Raw genomic sequence first — 16,151 nt, 5'->3', positions numbered from 1 at the left:
ATGCCAGGCGAGCGTGCTACCACTTGACCCACATCTCCAGCCCCTTAAATTCTGTATTGTTACAAACACAATCTGAGGTGACTTTGGGTATTAAAATATAATTAAAGGTAAATACATAAATCAGGGATTATTAAGTTAGAGCCAAATAATTGTATACGTATCTAGGAATGCAATGAAAATTAGACATTATATTTAGCTCTGAGATTCCAAGGAGACAAAAGGGAAGCAGTAGTTATAGAGTTGTCATAATTTAATAAAAATAATGCAGTTGCATCTGGAGAAATTTTTTCTGCGTAGACTCCAATTGGATGTGTATGTGTATATATAGTTCCTTTTAGAAGAAAATGGAAAATGAGTTCAACCATTACTTTATAGAATAGTGAAATGTCTTTCAATTGATCACTTATTTCCTTACCTTTTAATAAAGGCCAAGCACATACATCTAGTGATCATGATGATAAAAACAATAATTCTAAATAACAACATAAAAGCTGAAATAATCCTGACAAGTTTTTCAGAACAACTGTTGAACATATTTATTTAGAAAAAAAAACATTTAATTGTAAAAGAGCAGAAACAAAAGACATTTCACATTTTAATCAACAATATAATGCCATGCTGAGTTTAGTTTCACAATGAAAGCCACACAAATACGTATGTGGGACCACAGACAGGGGTGTAGAAAAAAGAAAAAGAGAATTGAAAAAGAGGTAGATGATAACTCTTTGCTTACTGTCTGTAAGTCTTGTTGGGAGAGAAACCTCTGGAAAATCACATTAGGATAGCTCTAGTCTAACAGCATATGCCAGAGGCAAAAGTAATATAATTTCCTGAAATATAACATGTGTCAATTTTCATGGTAACTCCCTAGGGCGGTTTGGTTCCACCAATGAATAATGTTCCTAATTCTAGACTAAGCTCATCCTTTGGAACATCAATCTCATCACCTGGTTCTTCTCCAAGCTTTTTCCACCAGGGTGCTTGTATGTGTTTCAGTGTAGTAAGATGGGCCTGCTTGGCCTTGGCTGCCACAGGCCTGGATCTACTTAGGAATAGCTCAGGTTCTTTCCCTTCTGCCTCCTTCAGACTTGGTGCCTCTGTAATAAACAGAAAATAAACAGGTCAGTGGAAGCATCCTATGCCAAACATGTAGGAACTTGAAACTACAGAGCTGGAACTCTGCTACAACAGGCAGGGACAGGAATTCTGAATCTGTTACTTTGGATGGTATATTAGTATCCAACAGCTGCAGCTATAGCTGGTAGAAACACTCACAGTCATTAAACACAGAAACTTTTGTGAAAGCACTTCATTATAAAATGATAAAATAACCAGGCCTAGTGGCGCATGCCTGTAATTCCAGCAGCTTGGAAGACTGAGGCAGGAGGATCTTGAGTTCAAAGCTAGCCTCAGCAAAAGCAAGGTACTAAGCAACTCAGTGAGACCCTATCTCTAAATAAAATACAAAAAATGGCTGGGGATGTGGCTCAGTGGTTTAGTGTCCCTGAGTTCAATCTCCAGGACCAAAACATAAGTAAAATTAAAAAGAATGATAAAATTATTATCATCTTCAAAAATGACTAAAACCTTCTGGGATTACATTAGAATCTGGCTAGTAGGGTTCAGTATATTTGAAATTTATAACTTTGTCTGGGCTAACATATATGAATGTTAGTAAGGCTGAGAGAAGTCCACAAGAAGGAAGTTATAGAAGCTGCATCATTTGAAATCATTGTGTGCTGACAGGATCTAGAAATTTCCTGGGGATGGGAGTTGGATTAAAAGACCATTAACAATGGTTTTCTTGTGAAGATTTTGGATGCCACATATCTTGCATAGGCTATTTCTTTTATGAAACAAAAATGGAAGGCACATACTCATTAACTGTTCAATATTGGTGCTGATCTGAGCCATAAGAGCTTCTCTGTGCTGCTGAGCTCTTTCTTCCAGGGTCCTACCCATAAAGTAGTGCTGTAGTTGTTCTTGAGCCTGGGCATGGAGCTCCCTGCTGGCCACACCTGATATCTGAGAACCCTGGAAAAACAAGAGAGAAAAACTTGTCACAAGAAGGACATTTAACTGTGTTTTGCTCAATGACTAAGAGTTCTAGAATACTTAGCTGTATGTATCTCATGGATGACTCCTGTTTACTTGTGTAAGTACTAAATGATTTCAAAACAGACTTAGATAAAAATGCAGGTGGAGAAATTTCTTTTTGGTGTAATACCATATATCACTTCTGCAGACAATGTGGTATTATGGGTGAAGAGATAAGATTGAGAGATTGTAGTGAAATTTATGAAGGGTTTGGTAAAGACACTGTCTGAGGACAATTCTTTTAGTTATGGACCCCATTTGAAATACAATCTTACTTCTGACTCATTCCTACTCCCAAACTTAGATATTTAAGTTATAATGTTATAACTGCTTCTGATTTCACAGAATGAGTGACACAAATCAGCTATAAGGTCATATTCCTTTGGTTAGTCAGCTAATTTAAGGGAAACTTAAATGATTAGTTTGGATAAGGAGGAAATAATCTTAGCTTTAGAGCTGATAAAGTTTCTGACGCCATAGCTTTTTCACCACAGCTTTCTCTGTAAGCCTGGTCTAGTCAATACCTTACTTTTCAGCCACAGAATCTTAAGCAAATAAAAGTATGGCCAAAGCAGCACTTTGTTTTAAAAGACAGGGGGAGTATGCACCAGAATTAGTTATCCCTCCAAATCAACTACAAATTTGATTTAACCAACTACAATAATGAAGTATTAGGAAAACATGGCATTTTTAGTGAGGAAATTTTTTTTGATCATCTATTTCCTGAATAATATAGCATAACAACAATTTATTTAGCATTTACATTGTATTAGGTAATATAAACAGTCTAGAGATGATTTAAAATATATAGAAGATGTGTATAAGTTACATGGAATAAATACTATGCCAATTAAGCATCTGAGAATTTTGATATCCATGAGGGTCCTACAAGCAATACCCTCACAGATACATATAGGATATGAGCAGGTGTGGAGGGGTAGGTAGGTAGATATCAAAAACCTAAATGTAAGAGCTAAAACTGTAAAACTTGGAAAAAACATAAGGGAAGCATCACAATATAGGTTTTGGCAATGATTTCTTGCACCAAACGTCTAGGCAACAACAATTAAAAAACAGGACTTCATTAAAATGAAGAACTTTTGTATATCAGGACACTATTGACAAAGTAAAAGGGTGGCTCACAGAATGACATAAAATAATTGCAAATCATATATCTGATAACTTAAAAATGGACAGACGTTTCTGTAAAGATATACAAATGGTCAATAAACACATGAAAAGATACTCAAAATCATTGGCCATTAAAGAAATGCAAATCTAAATCACAATGAGATAAAACTTCATACCTATTTTCTATTATAAAAACAGAGCAAATGCTGGCAAGATTGAGGAGAGACTTGAACCCTATGTACTATTGTTTAATGGATAAACAAAAAGTCTTATAAACATACCATGGAATACTATTCAGACTTTATAAGGAAACTGACTTACAAGCTATAACATGAATTAACCTTGAAGATATTATACAAAGTGAAATACATCAGGCACAGAGGGATATGTTATGAAGCCAGTCCTATGTGGTACTTACAGGAGAGTAGTCAAACTCATAGAGAGAAAATGGTTTTAAATGATGGTTCAGAAGCTGGGTGGAGAGGGAAGGGAGTTCATATTTAATGGATACAGTTTGAGTTCAGTTCTCTAAGATGAAAACCATTTTGAAGATGAATAGTGATGATGATTATACAACAATATAAATGTTCTTAAAAACTTTATATTAAGATATGATTAAAATTGTGTTTTGCAGATTTTTACATTTAAAACAAATTTTAAAAATTTAAAAATATAGAATAATGAGGCTATGTATCAAATTTACTAAATTAGAATTTGGGGAGTGGTGCATGTGGCTTGAGTATGTAATTTTTATAAAGCTAATTAAATTTGTAAATTATTAAAACTGTTAAAAGCAAATCAGTCTACTCTATAGAGCTCAAGAACCTATGATATATTTGGTGGAAAGGAAAAATGCTTCTCTCTCCTTTCATTCTCTCTCTGTTCACAGAGAAGAACTGTCAGTTGTGCTTCTGTACCTCTCTGCAATTTGGTTCTGTTATTTGGCTAAGGAAGGAGTTGTTAATATGATTGACCAGAACCTAAGAGATTGGTCATATTTTTTAATTTCCCCCTGCCCTCAGTACTGGGGGTTAAACCCAAAGCCTCACACATGGTCTACCACTTAGCTACATTCCCAGACCTTAAAATTTTATTTTGAGATAGCGTCTTACTTAGTTATCCAGGCTGACCTTGAACTTATAATCCTCATGTCTCTGCCTCCTGAATAGCTGGGAATACAGGCATGAACCACTGTGTCTGGCTCATTGGTCATATTTTATTAATGGCCAGTCTGATTGTGCATTAAAAGCTCAGAACCCTTAATCCCAACTTAAAAAAAAAACAAAAACCAGCATTTAGGTCAAATTTGTTTTTTAAAAAATATACAGCTTTACTGCAGTAAAAATGACAAATAATCACTAGCAAATATTGAAAGGGTACAATTTATTAAGCATTGACAGATGTTATGTCTATGAAGTCATCACCATGATGAAAATAAATATTTATCACCACTAAATTTCCTTGATATTCCCTTACCCACACCCTTCCCATCTTCCCATATCACACAACCATGGACTTACTTTCTGTTAACTGTAGTTTGTATTTTTAAAATTTATATAAGTAGAAATCTCATAGCATGCATTTTAACTTGTCTGGCCTCTTTCACTTTTTTTTATTGTTTTAATGACTAATGATGCATCTTTTAATTTGTTACCTGTGTATTTTCTTTGGATGAAATTTCTGTTTGAATTTTGTCTAATTTAGAAAATTGGTCATATACTTTCTTATTGTTGAGTTTTTTTTTTTTTAAAGGGAGTATCTTGCTCCAAACATTCTTTATTTTATTTGTTTTTATGTGGTTTTGAGGATTAAACCCAGTGCCTCTACTACTGAGCTACAACCCTAGCCCTTATTGTTGAGTTCTGAAAGTTCTTTCACTATTCTGGATTAAAGGACCTTTTTATATTCTGGATATGCTTGGCAAAAATGTTCTCCCAATCTATCCTCTTTTTTAATTCTCTTAAGTGTCTTCTGAAGAGCAGAAGTTTTAAGTTTTTACATACTCAATTTATCATTTTTTTTTTCCTTTTTGCTTCTGGTATTGTATTTAAGAAATCTCTGCCTAACTTAAGGTCACAATTTTTCTCCAAGAAATTTTATAGTTTTAGGTTCTGCATTCAAGTTTGTTATTCATTTTGAGTTAAATTTTGTAAATGGTATGATGTGTGGATCAAGTTCAATTTTTTAAGATATATAATTGCTTCAGTGTCTCTACTGCATTAACTTTGGAAGAATGAAAAAGTAAAGAAACAACTAGCTATATATATGAGTTTATTTCTAGATTAGATTCTCTAACTTCTAGTTCCTGGAGACTATGATTTAATTTTCTGCTTCTATTAACTATTCTAACTCAGATAAATGAAACGTTCCTTTTGGGTCTGGATTATTTCACTTAGCATTTCTTAAAGGTTCATTCATGTTGGTGTCATGTAGTTTGAAACTGTCATTAGGTACATAAACATTTAGAAATTTTAAATTTTCTCTTCATTAAAAATAGCCCTACACCATTATACTTTGCTCTATCTTTTATATTTTCATATTTGAAATATGTTTCTTTACTCAGGCTTTACTTTTTAATTTAATCTGAAAATACTTGTGTTTTAATTGGTGAACCATTTACATTTATTGTAATATGGTCATTATTAAGTCTATCATTTTGATATTTTTTATTTGTCCCATCACTTTCTTTAATGCTTCCTTTTTTTCTGCCTATTCTTTGATTAATAAAGTATGTTTTATTTATTTATTTATTTTTGGGGTGCTAGGGATTGGACCCAGGGCCTTCTGCATGCAAAGCAAGCACTCCACCAACTGAGCTATATCCCTAGCCTTTATGATTCATTTTAATTTCTTTATAGGCTAATTAGCTTAACTCTTTTGCTGTTTAATTTTAGTGGTTGATTTAGTTTTCTTTTTGGTGGTGCTGGGGATTGAACTCAGGGTCTTTTGCATGTGAGGCAAGCACTCTACCAACTGAGCTATATATTGATTTAGGATTCATAGTATATCTCTTTAATTTCTCAATCACCTTTGAGTGATGCATACAACTTTATATATATAAAAGCCTTGCATCCTTATATATCTATTTCTCCCCTCCTTGATTTTATGCATTTTTATTTTTAGACCTTATAGATACTACTAAAAATTACCATAATTTTTGTTCAAAAACAAAGGCCTTATCATAGGGTTATTAGGTTTGTTTTCACCCTTTCAAAGAGGTCTGAACAGAATTATGTAAAAAAAAAATCCTTGGGCCAACAAAAAATGTTATTTGGTATATAAAATATTCGTTGCTCCCATCCTACAAGTCCTTCTTCTTCAGCTTCCTGTAAAAAGGGCTATGACACCAATATTTACCTGAAGCAAAACCACATGTATATCAACCAAAAAAAAAAAAAAAAAAAAAAGCCAGCAAACCAAAGCTAATATCCTTTGAAAATAAATTTTACTGAAGCATAACCACACCTATTCACTTATATATATTCTTTGGCTGCTTTAATGCTACAACAGCAGAGATAAATAGCTACCATAGAGGCTAAATGGCCTGAAAATATTTGCCATGTGGTACACATTATAAGAGTCAGTTATTTTTTATTAAAAATTTATATAATAAATATTAAAGCCTCTATAAGCAGGAGGCCTTAGTTATATCACTGGACTGAACCCTGCTATCTAAATTAGTTTTTATCATTTCTATGTTCCAGTGGTTATCCAATTCACACTTAGTCACTAACACATTTGTACTCTGCTTCCTATTTGTATATATATTTTTGAGGGGCTGGGAGCTTCGGAAGAATGAAAGAGTAAATGACAGAAATACTTAAATATCACATCAAACCTCTAACATTAGTTACCTAGAATCTTTAGGTTTTAGAAGTATATGTTTATGTGTGTGGGAAGGAGAAATGAGAAAGGCAAGGAGGAAGGGAGGGAGACTAGTTGACTATTCTAGTGAACTAAAACACAATGATATCACAATCAACAAAATTAATGTGAACAGTGCCAAAAGATACTATGAATGGTTGGTTCAGATGAGAGAAATAAGAATTCTGATTGATTGAAATGTATAAATTGTCAATTTTCTCTGTAAAATTCAAGAAGCATACTAGTATGAGAGAAAGAGAGAAGAGAGTGGTAGAAGCAAATAACACTTGATTTGCAGTACTGTGTTCACTGAGAGTCAAAGATATGGATCTTTCTGTTGGGGAAAAAAGTGTTAGCAGTATTATAGTAATAAAATCATAAAAGGTAGATAGTCAAATGCTGTATCTTATCAGCTCCTGAAGGTTCATTAACAATCTAGCAAATTTTTCATGTTTGTTTGAGCACATATATATAGGAATAAATACTGACAGCTACATATACTATTATTGTTTTGGAAGATGCAACATAGCTAAAGTTTTATTGTAGTATTGTAAAAAAAAATGACATAGTCTTGTTAGTATGATAAAAGATATAACTGATTTGAAGCAAAGTACATTTTGCCACTAAGTATACCTCTATGGCCATATTACTATAAATAAAGTCTACAAATCCATTAACACTATGGTAAAGTCAATGAATCATCTTATATCAACAATAATGTTCAGAATCATAAAACCCTGCTTTACTGGTAGATACTATGCAATGGAATAGTGTAATATGGATATTATGGCATAGAAGCCTACATACTGAATGTCTTCTGATATAATCATCCACTTGTTGCTTCAGTTCAACTCTGCGTGCATCAGTGAGTTCCTGGAGTCTTTGCCAAGGAGCAAGTTGTTTCTTTCTCTCACGGCACTTTGCTAGGAATCTAAGGACCTGAGGAGAAAAAAATGTTTGTTATTTTTTCTTGTTTTTTCTCCCCTAATAGTATCTTCTCCCTACATTGTAGAGTAATAACACCAATGTAACAATGGTAACTCTAAGTGTGTATGAGGAGGGGGACAGGACTATGACCGAGTAAGGAAGGACAGTGACTTTTTAACTCTACAGATGCTCATGACATGTGAGGGGTTATGTCCTAAAAAATACCACTGTTTAAGTTGAAAATACTATAAGTAAAAAATGCATTAACCTACCTAACACCGTAGTTTGATTTCTACTGAATGCATATCACTTTTGCACTACTGTAAGGCAAAGACCATTTATATTCTGTAGTGCTCTCAAAGTTTTATAAGGGTATATTCAGATATCATTTTTGTAGTAAGCAATGGAGATAAAAAAGTAAATAAATATTGATTTAGTCTCAATTCTAATTCCTTATTAACTATATGATTCTGAGCAAGTGACATGAGCTCTATGAAAGGTTCTATGTCTATAGAAAACAGGAACCCTGATTCTACATGTCCTACAGGATTGTAAATATCAAAGAAATAATATAGAAGAAAACATTTGGTAATTGAGAAAATATTATAAAATTGTAAGGTATGAGGCTGGGGACAAAAGCATTGTCTGAATGTCTTCTCATGTCCTTCAGAATGGACTCCTGGTAAAATAAGTAATCTTGTAATAGAACTGGAGATATACCTTAGTGGTATAGTGTTTGCCCAGCATGCATGAGGTCTTGTGTTGAATCTCCATCACCACAAAACAATGGAAAACAAATCTTGTAACAGGCATGATTTGAGACAAAATCATTCTTCCGACTTTTTACTCTTTTCTTTGTTGTTTTTATTTTCATCAAAGTTACAAGTTCACACTCTTTAAAGAAGTAGTTATCCAGTCTGTTTCCAGTTTTTTTTTTTTTTTTGTAAACCGAAGGGCACTTTGCACTGAACTACACCTCCATCTTTTCTTATTTAGTTTGTTTTATTTCAAGATAAGATCTCATTAACTTCCCAGGCTGACCTCGAACTTGTGGTCCTCCTGTCTCAGCCTCCTGAGTCACTAGATTATAGGTGTGCACCACCGCGCCCTGCTGCTATCAGGTTTGATATTGCCTGAAAGCCAAAAATGGTTTTGTATGTTTTATGGTTAAAAAAATTCAAAAGGAAAAGAATCTTTTGTGACATGCAAAACTTTGTGCAATTCAAAATTCAATGTCTGCAAATAAAGTTGTATTGGAACACAGTTACATTCATTTGTTTACTATTGTCTGTGGCTGCCTTTGTACTACAACTGTTGAGTTTAGTAGCTACAAAGACTGCACGTCCAGTAAAGCCTAAAATATTTCCCTATCTAGCTCTTTCCAGAGAAAGTTTGTTGGCATAATTCTGTTGTTTAAAGTGTCAGTGTTATAGTAATTATTATCCGAACAACCATTCTCTGCCCTACCCTGTTCCCAATCCCAAAGGAAATACTTTTATCAGGTTTTTCTTTTGATAGTGATCTCCATCTACTTTTCTGTTTTATTTTTTCAGAATGTAAACTATGGATTTAAATTCCTTTTACTTTTATATTCCCACATACTTTCCATATCCCATCCATCCAACATTATTATGTCAAAATTTTAGTTAAATCAATGTTGAATATATATACATTATTACTACATAAAAGCTATTCACTTTTGAAGCATACATTATGATTATTTTTCCTTTCTTGAATATTTACTCTGGGATTAAAATTTCTCTTCTGTTTTTGTGCTTCATTTTCTATATAGTTACTACCAGTTATGTGAACTCTGCCCTAATTGTCAAGACATTACAACACATCAGGCATTCTGCCAAATACATTTTCTTGGACATACTTTCTGACTTGACTCTGTCTATTCTTGGGGCATAGCTGTTATCCTGTTGTCCCCATTCACCACTGGCTACTCCTTTCACTGTTCCTTTGCATTTCTTGGATTCCACACTGTCTTCTCTCTTGGATTACTCCTTTGTTTCAGAGATTTTGTGATGCTTATAATTGTCTTTGGGAAAGCAGGGGCAGTACTATGTGCCTGTAATTGCAACTACTTGAGAGGCTGATGTGGCAGGATCATCAGTTTGGGGCCAGTCTAAGTAATTTAGCAAGACCCAACTCAAAAAATAAAATAAAACTAAATTAAGAAGTCTTTGACCTGCCCTTAATTAGTGTTTGGTTAAGTATGTGCTATTGAGAACTCCATTTGATCCTAGTATATTTCTGGGTAATGTAAAATAAATGTAGGTGTGTTTCTGTCATTGTCTTAGATATTTAGTTGGTCCTTTTAATCTAAAGGTCATAATATTCAGTTTGTAAAATCTTAAGTTATTTGATTTCCTCTCCTGTTTTTTCTGCTCTTTACTGTAAATTTCTGGGTGTTGAACATCCTGGACTGATAATCTTTTTGTGTCACTTTCTAAGATGTTTCCTTAACTTCCCCCTTAGGTTTTTATGACTTTCAATATTTCTATCAAATTTTATTTCTATTTTTACCTTTTATACAACATCCTGAATTGGTTTCATGAATTTTTAATTCCTACTATTAAAAGGTGTTTATGTACGCTTTCCTTTACATCAGTTCTAAACCATCTCCAACTGGAATTATCTTCTTTTATCTGAAGAAATAATATATAAAGATAAATTTTATTTTAGAATTTCTGCAATGTCTCCTTCTACCAAATAGCATTACTCAGTTTGTTTTGGTCATGGCTTTTCCTCAGCTGTTCCAAGACACTTATCTTTTCAGCTGATATTTAAGGGTGGGTCATAAAGAGCTATTTTGAAATTCTGAGCAGCTGGGTAGGGATTATCTACTGTATACTTCAATATAGGGTTAATGAACCATATTGTTTCATTGGGGCACTTCAGTGTGAACATACTTATGACTTTTCTCTTGGGTTGTTCATATTTCCCAGAGAAAATAATTCCAATATACTGTCTATAGGATATAAGCCTGGCTGACAGCACTCTGAGAGCTGAGAAGAAAAAATGAATGGAGGTCTTAACATTAAGTATATAAAACTGTTATTAGTATGATACTAGATCCTTTACTGTTCTTGTGCACCCTGCCAACCCTAATGAGGACCCTTTCCTTTCCCTCTATTCTTCCTTTTCCTTGACTTTTCTTTTTTGCCTCTTTCCGTCTTCCACCCCATGCTTTTGGTACCACCCTGGGCTTATGATGCAATGTTGGGAAGTTCTCTGTTTCTAGATCAGAAAAGCTTCCTTGACTGTTCTCTCGTATCTCTTTTCTTTAATGTTTGTCTTTTCAATACTCTAACATTTTGTTTATTGTTTAACTGCCACTGGTTTGTTTCACTAAGTCCTTTTGTGGTTTGTCAGTGACATACATGTATAATAATGTTATAATACTTTTCTGCTACAAGCACATAGCAATTGATTGGCCATCATTCTGGCTCTAGGGAGCAGGACACATCCCCTTTCTCAGCTTCTTAATTTCAATAGATGAAAGCAAGAGAAGAGCATCCTAGAACATTCAAAAGGAAAAGGCAGCTAACTCTTCAAACTTAATTCTAGCACTGTAGTCCTACTGAGAGTTACAACTTGTCTATGTGAGTAAGGCCGTGGAATTTGAAACTGGCCAATTTTCATAGTGTTTCATCAATTTTTACTACTAGATAAGCAATGTCTCTTGTTTTTGTATAATGTTAGGGAAGAAGAAAACGACGATAACAGTCTGGCCTTTCTTTTCCTGCCAAGGACACTAATAACCCATCTACTGAAGGACAAGTTGATTGAAAGGATAAACTTATTCCCTTCTATTACTTTCAAGGAAGCTAATGAATTATCTCCCTTTCTTACTTGCCAAGGTCAATAGTGGTACAAAAAGAAATATAATGTAAGTCACATATGTAATTTTTCTAGTGACATTAAAAAAGTATAAATAGGTGAGATAATATTTTATGTATAATAAATCTTATAAAAATTATAAAAACATACATAAAATACTAGCATTTCAACATGTAATCAGCATAAAAAAGGATAAATGAGATATTTTACACTCTTTCTATCAAGTCTTTAAAATATCTGCTGAGGTTCAAGCCTCAGCACCACATAAAAATAAATATCTGCTGTATTTTACACTTAGAGTATACTTCAATTTGGTCTAGTTACATGTCCAGTCATGTGTGCTTAATAGCTACTATAGTGGATAATACAGATCTTAGAAAATGAAGCTTTAAAAATATAGCAAAATGTATCCTTTACTGACCATTGTCCTAATATTCTCTACTACTTTTTCTTCTCTCTGTACTTTGCCATTTTCTTTCTCTTTTCCTCCTTTGAAAATAACTTTAGAGTTAGGGATGTAGCTCAGTGGTAAAGCGTCTGCCTAGGAAAGGGTCTATTCCCAGCATCTCTCTCTCTGTCTCTCTCACACACACAAACAAAACAAAACAAAACAAAACAAAAAAACCAATCTTCTTATTTCCTTTTCAAGTTTGCTAGCTTTGTTTTGACTTCAGTGTTATTTTGGTAGTGAGATACAAAGACTATATACATGATTTTGACCCATCCCTTTTTGTTCTTATTAAACAGAGACTAATTCCTTTTGGTTGGGCAGACATGAGGCAAATGTGACTAATCTTTCCTCTCAGATGCCATGGAAAGAATGAAAACCAAAACGACTTGACCTTCCTAGATTTCAGATACACTCCCATAATGACCACTGCTCTCTAGGGAATGATTAACAAACTGGTGTTATCTCAGAGGGCCTCTTTATGAAGTTCTGGGCTCCACATTCCCTTGAATGTGTATCTTTTTTTCTTAAATTTGTCAGTGTTTCTGAAAACAAAACAAAACAGAACAAAAAATAAAGTACTGGGTTCACTTAAATCAGGCAAGATTGTAAGTCAACCTCATAAAAGCCCAGCTAATTCTCTGGCAGGGAAGACTTTAAAAAGGAGGTAGCCCTTAGGTAAAAGTTTTAAAAAGACTAAAAGGTTCTTCTAAGTGTCTCCAACCTTGCTATCAATGGGTAAATCCTGAGACATTTTTGTTTAGCATGGAGTAAATATCAGGAGTATGTGTAATTTAATGATAGTGTAGGAGGATATATTATATTTAAAACCTGAGATTCCCCAAAAGAGCCTGTAGGAGGAGAAAAGTATTTCTTCCTACTTCCCTAGAACTCATTCTACTGTGCTTTTGGATAGTTTTAAAATATCTCCATAAAATATATATATTTTTTTAGTTGTAGATGGACACAATACCTTTATATATTTATTTTTCTATGGGGCTGAGGATTGAACCCAGTGCCTCATGCATGCGAGGCAAGTGCTCTGCCACTGAGCTACACCCCAGCCCTCCATAAAATATTAATCAACAGAGAATGTTCAATATCTGTCATAGTGAAAAACTGAAAATTGATCTTAAAATTCAATAATAAAGGATTGTTAAAATAAATGTTTTAAGACCTGAAAACCTAATATGAAGTTCAATTCTGTATAAGAGAACAAGTGGATATTAGAAAAACTGATTATTAAATGAAAAAAAGAAAAAAAAAACTCAGCTTATGTTATGCTTTTCCAAGGAAAGGAAACATTCTGCTCTAGAAAATTTTCAGAACAAAATTATTATTTAAAAACATCATTCTACAATTGAAGGTAGAATTATAATTATACTTAATATGTCATCAATAATAATTATAGCTAATATGTAATCTGTATATTTAAATGAATCACATCTGATAATGATGCACTTGCATAGGACTTTTCAACTTACAGAATAATACTGACCTATGTAAGAACTGAATGGAAAAGGTAAGATAAAAATATCCATTCATACAACACACACATTCTGAGAGCTGACAACGATAAATAAGACAGCTCCTTATCTTCGAGTAACTTGTAGTCCAAGAAAGAAAGAAAATATGTTAATAAAAAAACACGGCAGTATGGTATGGTTCTAAGGAAGCATTACGGACTGAATGGCTTTGGCCAGAGGCAAAGAGGTTCTTATTTTATAAAGGAAGAAATAGATTCAGGAAAGCTAAGTGACTTGATGAAGTTTTTACATTAGGTCAATAAAGTGTCAGGTGTGAACACATTTTTGCCTTCTTTTTCAGAGCTGCTTTTACTACATCAGACTCACTGCTCTTTGAAGTGTGACAGCTGCTTTATACTCCGTAAGAGATGGCCTCTGTTGGTAAAATTTTTTCCTTTCCCTGTACCCTCTCCAGTATTTCTGGATAATTAGTGCTGACTTCTCTTCCATTTCCCGATTGTATTTCTCCAACTGACCTAAAAAGATGACAGATGCTATTACAACATACTTACTGCTATGTTTTTTTAAGTTCTGGAATCAGGACAATGGTAATAATAACAATCTTACTCTTTTAAGAATATTGTTCACTAATTTTCCCAATTCTATTATTTTACATAGTTTTTAAAATGTAGAAACAAAAACTTTCTCAGCTTATGCACCTTCTTTAGAGAAAGGACATAATATTTTTGTGGCAGGATAATGAAAAAAGGGCTGAAAATTTAATAGAACATTAAAAGAAATAATCATGAGTACATGGTTAGGAAATCACTTGGTACTACCAGATGGAAAAGGCAAAATATGTTTATGACTGGTTACCTGCTTTACTTGGTGTTCATCCAAATTTCCAGTTGGGTTTACACAGATTACTTTTTTTTTTTTACTTTCTGGGAGTTAGCATACAGCCCAGGGCTCACAGTTGTAAAGTGACAAAAAAAAAAAAAAAAACAGTAGAAGGTAGTGCCAGTGGTAATAAAAAGGGAGTATATTTGGCTGGGTGCAGGGTCACATGCATGAAATCCAAGCAGCTAGGGAAGCTAAGGCAGGACGATCCTGAGTTAAGCCAGCCTCACCAATAATGAGGCACTAAGCAACTCAGTGAGACCCTGTCTCTAAACAAAATAAAAAAATAGGGCTGGGCATGTGGCTCAGTGGTCAACTGCCCCTGAGTTCAATCCCAGTACCAAAAAAAAAAAAAAAAGGGAGTATATCTGAGATAGAGTTTTAAAAATCATAGGATTTAATGACTCATAAGACGTAGAGGTAAGAAAGGGAAGGAACTCTAGGATGTCTCAGATTGGAAATGAAGTAGATTGTTGGTATCACCTGAAATGGAGAAGCAAGGAAAAGGAAATCTGGGAGGCAAAACGATGACACTAGTTTTGGGGATGTCTATGGATAAACATGAAAAGCTATCCAACAGGCAGCTTGCTACAAAACTATGTTGTCTCAAGTAGTAGACATTAGACTTAAGTGCTTACCTAGATTAAAATAAAATAAAAATTAAAAATTAGGTCCTTGAAAGCATTAGACACATTTCAAATACTCAACATCACCTCTGGCCACTGGCTACTGTTTTAGATGATGCAGACATATAACTTTTTATTTATTTAACACACTGTACTGGACAGTACTGCTTTAGAACTTAGGACAGAGGGTGAGGATGGAAACCAAACATGTGTGCCAAGCATTCTGTGTGCCAAGCATTCAACTGATAGTTGAAGCTATAGTTATGGATGGGACATACTAGACAGAGTAAAAGAGGATAAGTGAGTAAGGCTGGAACTCTGGACACTATCTACATTTAAGGGAAAAGAAGAGAAATAAGGTGCTAGTGAAGAGTCCTGGGAATGAATAATAAAAAAAGAAAAATTAGGCTGGGGATGTGGCTCAAGCGGCAGCGCGCTCGCCTGACATGCGTGCAGCCTGGGTTCGATCCTCAGTACCACATACAAAGAAAGATGTTGTGTCCGCCAAATACTAAAAAATAAATATTAAAAAATTAAAAAAAAAGGAAAAATTAGAAAAAAAAACAATCTTGTACCCATCAGCCCTCCCAGAACACACTTACACTAATTCCAGCTTAGTCTCTCACAGATGGCAAGAAGATATCACAAGGTTTGTACTAGGGAATAAGTAAAGTTCTAATGGCACAATGTAGCAATATTCTAACTTCTTACTTAAGTTCAACAAGTTTACGTCTTTAACAGCTATCTTTAAATATAAATTTTTATGTTTTGCAAATTTATCTGAAAGATAAGAAAAATTGGTGGGGATACTGCTCATCATCAATTAGGAAAAAAATGCAACTT

At 33.9% G+C, this 16,151-nt stretch overlaps 1 protein-coding gene across 2 annotated transcripts in view; it reads right to left on the bottom strand.

The window, feature by feature from the left end:
• Positions 1–616: 616 nt before the first annotated feature.
• The window catches only part of Iqcb1 (IQ motif containing B1), a 55,118-nt gene continuing 39,583 nt past the window's right edge, over positions 617–16,151 (bottom strand). For both annotated transcript variants that reach the window (XM_076868158.1, XM_076868157.1), the window contains exons 12-15: positions 14,170–14,318; positions 7,900–8,031; positions 1,878–2,034; positions 617–1,097 (exon numbers count right to left, since the gene is read on the bottom strand). In XM_076868158.1, the coding sequence (XP_076724273.1) occupies positions 868–1,097; positions 1,878–2,034; positions 7,900–8,031; positions 14,170–14,318 (668 nt within the window). In that variant the 3' untranslated portion in view covers positions 617–867. The remainder of the gene's footprint in view (positions 1,098–1,877; positions 2,035–7,899; positions 8,032–14,169; positions 14,319–16,151) is intronic.

This window comes from Callospermophilus lateralis, chromosome 10, assembly GCF_048772815.1.
Source record: "Callospermophilus lateralis isolate mCalLat2 chromosome 10, mCalLat2.hap1, whole genome shotgun sequence".
Lineage (NCBI taxonomy): Eukaryota > Metazoa > Chordata > Mammalia > Rodentia > Sciuridae > Callospermophilus > Callospermophilus lateralis.
Note: the sequence above shows the minus strand (reverse complement) of the source record. Positions and strands in the feature narration are given on the sequence as shown.